Raw genomic sequence first — 9,821 nt, 5'->3', positions numbered from 1 at the left:
CCAGTCTGCCCTTGTATCGTTCATCCTCAACTCCTGGGATTCCCGGCTTAAGTTTGAACAGCCATCTGCACCCCACAAGCTTTGCCTTGGCTGGTCTGTCGATGAGATCCCAGGTTCTGTTCTTTCTGTGAGATTCCATCCCCCCTTCAGCAGCTTGATTCCACAACTTTCTTTCTCGAGTTCTCATAGCAACAGCATATGATTTTGGTTCCTCAACTTCCAAATCATTGACAACATTGAGCGCGTAAGCTACAAAGTTGCCATCCTCATATCGAGATGGTGGTCGCACATTCTGCCTTCTTTCTCTGTCTCGTGCCAGAATATATGAATGTGGAGAGTCTGGATCGCCGTCGTTACTCCCACTTTCACCTTCCTCATCTGAGTTCTGGTCACTTGAATTGGAGTTTTCAGATGATGACTCTTCTCCACCTTGATCAGGTGTATCTTCGAGTTCAGGAGAAGGATAAGGCCCCTTGATCAAGTCATCACTGAATGAAACTATCTTCTTAGCTTCCTCTTCACAATCTGTGTGCTTAGACTTAGCACCTTCTTTACTTGCTTTTTTCTGGTTATTCGTGTGCTTATACAGTTCATCTTCGTTGAATACCACATTTCTGCTGGTTCTGCATCTTCCCTCTTGTGATATCCAAACTCGATATCCCTTGGTGCCCATAGGATATCCCACAAAAACTCCCTTGAGTGCTCTAGGTCCAGTCTTTTCTTCTGTTATATGAACGTAGGCAGAGCAACCAAACGTTCTAAGATGTCCTATGTCAGGTTTAGAACCTGACCACACTTCTTCTGGCAGCCTGAAGTTTAGTGTCGAATTAGGAGATCTGTTAATCAAGTAGATTGCAGTAGATGCAGCTTCTGCCCAGAAGCTTTGGTCTAAGCCAGATTCGGCTAACATGCATCTAACTTTATCCATAATAGTCATGTTCATCCTCTCAGAAACCTCATTCTGTTGTGGGGTGTAGGTACAGGTTCTATGTCTCTTAATCCCTTCCTGCTTGCAGTAATCATCAAACTGCCTGTTGCAGAATTCCAATCCATTATCAGTTCTCAAACACTTAAGCTTCTTCTCTGTTTTCTTTTCAACCTCAGCTTTCCATTCTCTGAAATTAGAAAATACCTCATCTTTAGTCTTCAAGAAATAAATCCAGACCTTCTTTGAAAAATCATCAATAAAAGTCACAATGTACTTATTCCCAGAAAGACTATCTGGTGTAGAAGGAGAACCCCATAAATCAGAATGAACATATTCAAGAATCCAATTAGTCACATTTTCATCTTTAGGAAAGCTTTGCTTGTGTGACTTGCCAATAACACAATGTTCACAGAAATCCAATGTCTTCACCTCTTTGTCAATGATAAATCCCCTTTTGACAAGTTCAGACATATTATTAAGACTCATATGACCGAGGCGTGAATGCCAAACATTAGTCATATTTTTCTCTGCTCTGGATAGATTAACCTCTCCTCTTAGGACAGTCCCTTGTAGATAATACAGTCCCTGATGATACCTTCCTGACAATACACGTTTATTATCCTTATAAAAATTCACTGTAAGATCCTTTCCTTCATAGGTGCAACCTGCTGTCTCCAACATTCCATAGGAAATTAAATTTCTGCTCATACCTGACATGTATCTTACTCCTGTTAAGATCACCAAAGAACCATCTGGATTAAGAATTTTAATTTTCCCAATTCCCTGAATGTTGCTGTGTGTTGTTTGCCATTAACACCTTTCCACCTTTGAATTCTTCCAGGTCAAACATGAAGCTTTTATCTGGAGTGATATGGAATGAGCATCCAGAATCCATTACCCATTCATCCTTGGCGTATTGGGTACTGGCGGTAAGAATAAGCGGCTCCTTAGACTCTGCTACAACATTAGCTGAGTCTTGCGTGTTGAATTGTTTCTTATCAAGACATTCGCGCTTCCAGTGACCTTCTTTACCGCATATGAAACATTCCTTAGTGTTCTTATTGTTCCTGGGACGCGACTTGGAACGCCCCTGTCTGCTCGTGGATTTTCCTCTATAGGATTTTCCATTTCCCTTACCGAGGTTGTCTGATCTGCCCCTGTCTTGCACCATCAGACCTTCTCCACCTGACCTGGTAAACTTACCACTCTCGATCAACTCTCTTTCTTTCGACCTTGCTGCACCTGTAACTTCATTTAGGCTCAGTGTGTCTCTCCCGTACTTGAGAGTCTCCTTGAGTTGATCATATTTGCTAGGTAGAGAACTTAGAAGTAGGATAGCTTGAACTTCCTCTGATACTTCAACTTGCAAATTGTTTAAGTCTGCAACTAGCTTTAAGAAGTCATCCACATTCTCATCAATAGACTTCGAATCAGCCATTTTAAAAGTGTAAAACCTGAGCTGTAGATAAATCCGGTTGGGTAGAGAAGTCTCTGTGTACAAATTGTTTAATGTACTCCACATTGCAGCAGCAGTCTCACAATGTTGAATTTTTCTTAAGACTTTGTTCCCAACATTCAGCACAATCAGGTCCTTAGCTTTTTCTGACTTTTCAGACTTCGCAGGGTCAACTGCAGGTGTTGGTTCAACTATTCCAGCTAGCCCCTTTCACGTGTCCTTCATGGCAGACTCGGGCTCATCCTTGGGGTCTGGAACTTCCTTTAAAAGCTTCTCGTTCGTGAGTATAGCTTTCAATCCAAGTACTCCAGAGTGAGCAAGCATTCTCACTTTCCATAGAGCAAAATCACCATCACCATCGAAACGATCTATCTCCACCCGTTCCTTTGACGTCACCATTGAACAGGTACCAGATATGTCTTCGTCTCTTTCTCAAAACATGAGTAGCCTTAATAACCCGGAAGCTCTGATACCACTTGTAGAAGAATTTAGCTTAGGTTACTTAGGTTTCAAGTTAGCCTTAGATCTAGGTTTAAACTGAAAGTAAATACACAATCAATTTAACAAGTTCCCGGCCCTCGGCACGGTAAGTCTCGTGGGAGAACTTCTGCTCCCAAACTTGACTAGATCAAAAGAGTCACCAGCCACACCAAATAAATGTGCTAGTTAGTTTACAATGAACCAAATACTCCAAGCTAGAGAATACAAAAGCCCTTTGGATAATAGACTTAACCCTAAGCTAGTTATCTTGTGTGTTGTCTTCTTTCTCTTGCTAATCTCCTGATTATCTGGTTTTGTTGCCGTAAACTAAGAGTTGTTGCTTAACCTTAACCTAAATCATCATACTTCACATTATATATGCTTTGTATATGATCAGGTAAGATAAGCTGGACTGAGCTTGTGTTTGCTTGGCCCAAGGAGAGTGTTTCTGTCGCTGGCCCATGTGGAAATAGCTGAAGCTCAAATACCTTTCACAATATGTCTCATGTACCTTGAAGAATTAAAGATTCCAGACATAAATCATCATATAAACACATTTTTTGACAAGTCAAATAGCTACTTACAAATATGAACAGTAAGTTAATTGAATTTCAAGATGACAAAAAAGTTAATTGAATTTCAATAATATAAGTTGGAAATGGTATGAAATAATTGATGCATGATTAATTTAAATGTGTACCTGACTAGTGTATAATATTCACAAATTGACAACAAGTTAATGTAATAAAGGGAACATGATTTTATTCATGATGGTGAGGAAAAATCTACATATTTTATTCTTCTTCGATATGATGCCACACAGATAAAAAGATATAAAAATGATTTATGGGGATTGGAAAATTCACATTGAAGACTTGTAGATCGAACTTCTTCTTTTTTAAACCTTTCTTATATTAATTAATTTTAGTAGTTACAAATTATTTTTTCTTAGAAGTATCATATTATTTGTAAAAAAAATAATTTTACAAATAATTATAATCAGACTTTTTCTGTACGCATATTTACATGACTTCAAACAACCGATTATGTTGTCTGGATTCAAACAAGATTTTTATTGCTCTTCTATTCATTATTTTTTTCCATTAAATTTATTTTCTGATATACTTCTTTTTATTTCTGATATGCATTTGCCTTAGTGATGTCAGTAAGATGTGGATGTCTTATCCAAAGAATAAAAAATCATTAAATTATCTTAAAAACATTTCCTTCAGTTAATTAGTGTAGTCATCTGTAGTAGGGTATCATATTTTCAAATTAAAACTCGTCAAATAATACTAGCTGGTCTTCGAAGGTTGGATTTTTCCTAAAGTTTCACAAAATAGTACTTATAATGTTTTATATCAATAGATTTTTTTAGCTCTTCACACATATATATAAATACATAAGTTTATGATTAATAGTTTTAATAACATTAAATAATAGAAATTTGATAAACCCAGTTATTTTAAAAATACAATATATTAATTCTAAATAATATTTTTTTAATATGTCTGATTTAAAAAAAAAAGGTTTATCTCTTAGAAATAGAATCCCTTATGTTTTTAGTAAATTTTTATTTTTGTATTGGTAACATATATTTTTAGGTTTAGAAGAAAAAAGAAAGTCTACACAAATAAATTTATCCATTCATCATTTTATCCAACACAAGAACCTTGGTTTTGTCTAAATTTGATTTAAGCGACGACCTTAACTTTGATCTAAAAAAACCTCTGAAGCAGTCTCTCCTCTCGTCTCTCCAGCGAATAATCACTACATTACAGCCATACATACCCACATTCCATTTTCTAAATAAGACGGCGTCTCTTAATAATCAATCCCTTCGTATCCAAGTCTCTCCTCCTCAAACACCAATCTTGTAGATCCTCTAAACCGAACAAGAAAGTCCAACACCTTTCTCCGGTTTAGAATCTGCATTTTAACTTCGAAATCTTAAAGCTTTGGCTTGAGAGGTTGAGACATAATCAAAAAGATGAGTTTCAGGGATGAAACAGAGGATGCGAGGAATGATCTGCGACGACCATTCATCCACACGGGAAGCTGGTACCGGATGGGTTCGAGACAATCTAGTATGATGGGTTCGTCTCAGATTATTAAAGACAACTCAATCTCTGTTCTTGCTTGTGTCTTGATCGTTGCTCTTGGTCCTATTCAATTCGGATTCACTGTAAGAAAAAAAAATCCAAACTTTTCCTCCGTTTTTTTTTTATTTTGAAGAAAGGTTTGACCTTTTGATGGGAAAAACTCTGTTTTTGGTTGTGTCTTTTTGGGTTCAGTGCGGTTATTCTTCTCCAACTCAAGCTGAAATCACCAAGGATCTTGGTTTAACTGTATCTGAGGTAATTAGACCAATCTCTCTGTCTAGGCCTGTCTGTCTGGATTTTATAATGTGTCTTTGACTTTGTTCTGTTGGTCCATGTATTAGTACTCTGTGTTTGGTTCTCTGTCCAATGTGGGTGCTATGGTTGGTGCAATTGCTAGTGGTCAGATTGCAGAATACATTGGAAGAAAAGGGGTAATATTATTTTGCTGTTTATTGATTATTATTAGTAATAAACTCTTCTTTCTTGTTTTTTTCTTGAACGTTTTTGTTTGTTGTTTTGGACAGTCTCTGATGATTGCTGCGATTCCCAATATCATTGGATGGCTTTGCATATCATTTGCGAAAGTGAGTATCTCTTGTCATCCAATTTCTCCATTCAGCTTCTCAACTCCATATCTGGTTTTGTGTAGGATACTTCTTTTCTTTACATGGGGCGTCTTTTAGAAGGCTTTGGTGTTGGTATCATCTCTTACACGGTAACCACTCAACTCATCTAGTTTTTTTTTTTTTTTTGCTTATGGAAGTAACACGTTTGGTATATTATATGCAACTTTTTTTCCAAATGGTCTTAGGTGCCTGTATATATAGCTGAGATAGCTCCACAGAACATGAGAGGAGGATTGGGTTCAGTTAACCAGGTTTTGAAAATGTTTTACTCATCTTCTGCATCTTAATGAGCCGACAACTCTTCTATGCTAACTGTGTAATATTTTCTGTAGCTTTCCGTAACAATTGGAATAATGCTGGCTTACTTACTTGGCCTCTTTGTTCCATGGAGAATTCTAGCAGTTCTTGGTAAAACCTTAAGACCATTTCTCTTATCTGTAAGCTCTAAGCACTTGCATGATTTGTATTCCTTTTACCTTTAGGTACATTGCCTTGCATAGTACTCATACCAGGCCTCTTTTTCATCCCTGAATCTCCTCGCTGGCTGGTACGCCTTAACAATAGAGTGCTTATTTATCTCAGTGCATATTATGGTTAATCCACTCTCTTTTTTCGTTAAATGTAGGCAAAGATGGGTATGACTGATGATTTTGAGACTTCATTACAAGTTCTTAGAGGATTTGAGACGGATATCACCGTTGAGGTTAATGAAATCAAGGTAATATTATTACACATTTACACTGAAAATGTTCTTTGTTTCAAAAGGTACCATGCAGACGGATGTTTAAACACTTCTTTATGCAAATGTGTAGAGATCTGTGGCATCATCTACAAAGCGATCATCTACAGTTCGGTTTGTAGATCTCAAGCGCAGGAGATACTACTTCCCTCTTATGGTGCAAATACTTCTCCTTTGGTTAATACTTTTTCTACCTTAAGAAACATTGTCATACACTCCAGTGTTTTGTTGTGTGTGCAAAATAGGTTGGTATAGGGTTGCTTGTACTTCAACAACTCGGTGGAATCAATGGCGTCCTGTTTTATTCCAGTACAATCTTTGAATCTGCAGGTAGGTCCTTGCCTTAAGAACACCTGACGCTTCTTGTTTCGTATTATTACATAATCTCATATTCTTTGTGTGTGTTTTCAATTATAGGAGTTACCTCGAGTAACGCAGCAACATTTGGGGTCGGTGCTATTCAGGTAGTGGCCACTGCAATATCAACATGGTTGGTGGACAAAGCAGGTCGTAGGCTTCTGCTTACTGTGAGTATCAGTTCATTAGTTTCATAATCTTTAGGACTTCTCTTCATCAAGACATGCCGAAGTTGAAAACTAATAAGGCAGATGGAAATGTTTAATAGATCTCTTCGGTTGGGATGACGATTAGCCTTGTGATTGTTGCAGCTGCTTTCTACCTTAAGGTACTTTTTTAAAGTTCTTATCTCCTCCACCAATCCTGAGGTTTGACTTTTTTAACATCTCTTTGTTATAGGGATTTGTGTCTCCTGATTCAGACATGTACAGTATGCTGAGCATCTTGTCAGTAGTTGGAGTAGTGGTAAGTTTGTTATGTATTAAAACTTTCTTTATGCATTGAGCTATTGTCTTTGCTTTTAACTCTGTTGGATCTTTACTCAGGCAATGGTTGTTTCTTTCTCATTGGGAATGGGACCAATCCCATGGCTCATTATGTCTGAGGTATAGAGTTGGTTTTAGAAGTTAGAACTTAAAAAGCTTTATGAAACTACTTTTTGATTGCTTTGTTGTTGTTTTTGGTAAACAGATCCTTCCTGTGAACATAAAGGGTTTAGCTGGCAGTATAGCAACTTTAGCTAATTGGTTCTTCTCTTGGTTGATCACCATGACTGCTAACTTGCTCTTAGCCTGGAGCAGTGGAGGTTTCTCCCTCTTCCTCTTTTCTCTTTGTCACCCATAGATCATCTTCTTGATGTGGTTTTTGGTTATTTTTGGACAGCAACTTTCACTATATACGGGGTGGTTTGTGCATTCACAGTGGTGTTTGTGACTCTGTGGGTTCCTGAGACCAAAGGGAAAACGCTTGAAGAACTTCAAGCCTTATTCAGATGAGAAGACTTAAAACAAGTTCATTCTTTGTATTATCTATCTCTACATCTCTGTTTTGGCCAACAAAGAAGTGTGAGATTTTTCCAGCTGTTGGGCTGAGAAGTTACTAAGATTTGTTTGTTTGTTATGTGTCAATAATCTTTTGTTACAATGTATATGACCACACTTTCAAGTTTTTTTCTTTTTTTGTTGTTGTTGTAATTTGATCAAGTTTATTCTCATAGACCACACACAGATTATGCATTGCCGGAAATGAACAATGATGATCTAGAATTTTTAATTTTACAGGTTATTTGTTGATGCAATGTTCCTCCAGAAAAAAACTCTAAACTAGTTTAAAAATCTGGTTTGTAAGGATTGAATTTCAAGTTGTTAAATAGTTTCTTGAAGGCTTATGTGAAAAAGAAGGCATATATTTGGGTGAAACCAGAGTGACAAAGAAGAAGAATCAGATGGAACGTGAAATAAGTCTAATATTTGAAATGGGCCTTGTTGGGCCTAGTTTAAAACTCTGTTGAGCCTACATTTGAAACTCATTTAATTTGACCTTGAGGAGAAAGTTAAATCGTGTGATTAAAAGCATGACACGTGGAAAAACACAGACCGTACAATTAAAAATGTATCCGTTGTGATACATATTTAAAGCGTATATATCAGAGGGATCCACGGTTAGAGTTTTCTCCCAGAGATTTCTCTGGAGATAACTCTTTTTCAAAGATTTTTACAAGCCGAAGTTCATGGCATTCTTAAAATAGTAAGTTCTTTCTCCTCTTCGATTTCTCTTGATGGTGAATTTGTCTTGTTGGGTTCCTATTTAATTAGGGTTTGATGCAATTGATTGGGTTTTTGCGATTTAGTTCTAGGGTTTCAAGTTTCCTTAATCGTTTGTTGTAGTGATCTTGGAAAGCGCTTGAATCCGTTTGGAATCATCGTTGAGGTAATGTCTCTGTCTACGCGAATTGCTTTTGTTCTTCTATCGTTGAGTATACGAAGACGAACATATATGGTGCTTTAGATTTGGGCTACTTGATGTTCTGTTATGAATGTTATCTATATCTTTACCACTTGAAATTGGTTTGTATAAAGCGATGATTGTATACATACGTTTCTTTCTTGTGCCGATTGCTTATGTATTCTTTGTACAAGTGGACAAACACAGATCACTTTAGCCTCTCTCTTTGTTTTTGTTTTACAGAATGTGGATGTGGAGAAACCATCATTGACAGATTGAAGATAAGTGTGAATCTTTGAGTTCAACGGCAACAAAAAGCAGATAAGTTCTCTTACTGCTTTAGTCATTACGTTTTTTTGTATCAGACTCCAAAAAGATCATAGGCAGACACTAATCTAATAGTGTTCTAGCCAGATTCTTATTTTGGGGACATATTGTCCCGAGTCCCTGTTGCTTGAAAGCTTAGTCCCAATAGAAAATCTAAATCCATCTCCCTAGAAACTGTTGGTTGGTAGTGCAAAGAAATGTTTTGGGGGGGGAGAGAGATGGAGAGTAACACCTACTTTAGTACCCACGGCTTTTTACAAAACAACCATCGGCTTAAAATAGTCTTAAGACATAAAATGACTATGTCCAAGGCTATGAAAAAGACCATCGGCTTACAAAATGTCTTTAAGACAAAAGGCTATGAATTGGTTATGAGCTTGTTGGATGGATATAACGACCACAAGTGATGAAAACTAATTGTCCCGAGTCCCGTTGCGTGAAATAACGAGCAAAGTTATGAAAAGTAGTAAACCCACGGCTTTATTAATATTGTGGAATGCACGGTTTGAGAGAAGTCTTCAGACAAAGACTACTTTAAATCTAAACCAGGTCCATTGCTTAACCACAGCTCCTATGAAGCAAAGGATTTGAGGGTGCAACGTGTGACACAATTTAGTACCAACGGCTTAAAAACAAGTCTTTAGACAGAGACTGTGATTGAAAACATCGTCGTCATGTTAGTACCAACGGCTTAAAAAAACAAGTCTTTAGACAGAGACTGTGAATGTAAAAGTATTCATTACTTTAGTACCAACGGCTTAAAAACAAGTCTTTAGACAGAGACTGTATTTATCACATTAGTAGCCACAATTGCCAAAAAGGATTTTACACAAAGACTGATTGAAAACGTCCTCACCACATT

At 37.2% G+C, this 9,821-nt stretch overlaps 1 protein-coding gene across 1 annotated transcript; it reads left to right on the top strand.

Annotated features, from left to right (window-relative positions):
• Positions 1–4,521: 4,521 nt before the first annotated feature.
• LOC111211443 (sugar transporter ERD6-like 6) lies at positions 4,522–7,865 on the top strand. The gene is made up of 17 exons (XM_022712539.2): positions 4,522–5,049; positions 5,159–5,221; positions 5,308–5,397; positions 5,491–5,550; positions 5,616–5,681; positions 5,778–5,843; positions 5,925–6,000; positions 6,075–6,139; positions 6,218–6,310; positions 6,405–6,488; positions 6,577–6,661; positions 6,749–6,858; positions 6,957–7,016; positions 7,088–7,153; positions 7,234–7,293; positions 7,379–7,493; positions 7,571–7,865. Exons 1-17 carry the CDS (start codon positions 4,855–4,857, stop codon positions 7,681–7,683), a joined length of 1,467 nt encoding a protein of 488 aa, XP_022568260.1. The 5' UTR covers positions 4,522–4,854; the 3' UTR covers positions 7,684–7,865.
• The last annotated feature ends 1,956 nt before the right edge of the window (positions 7,866–9,821 follow it).

The sequence above is a fragment of the Brassica napus genome, chromosome C2 (genome assembly GCF_020379485.1).
Source record: "Brassica napus cultivar Da-Ae chromosome C2, Da-Ae, whole genome shotgun sequence".
NCBI classification, from domain to species: domain Eukaryota; kingdom Viridiplantae; phylum Streptophyta; class Magnoliopsida; order Brassicales; family Brassicaceae; genus Brassica; species Brassica napus.
Note: the sequence above shows the minus strand (reverse complement) of the source record. Positions and strands in the feature narration are given on the sequence as shown.

Excerpts from the sequence above, each read along its gene's own strand:
- LOC111211443 (XM_022712539.2), top strand. The coding sequence starts at position 4,855 with ATGAGTTTCAGGGATGAAACAGAGGATGCGAGGAATGATCTGCGACGA. Across the intron at positions 5,222-5,307 it reads TTGGTTTAACTGTATCTGAG|TACTCTGTGTTTGGTTCTCT; the intron begins GTAATTAGACCA and ends TCCATGTATTAG. Across the intron at positions 6,001-6,074 it reads GAGAATTCTAGCAGTTCTTG|GTACATTGCCTTGCATAGTA; the intron begins GTAAAACCTTAA and ends TTTTACCTTTAG.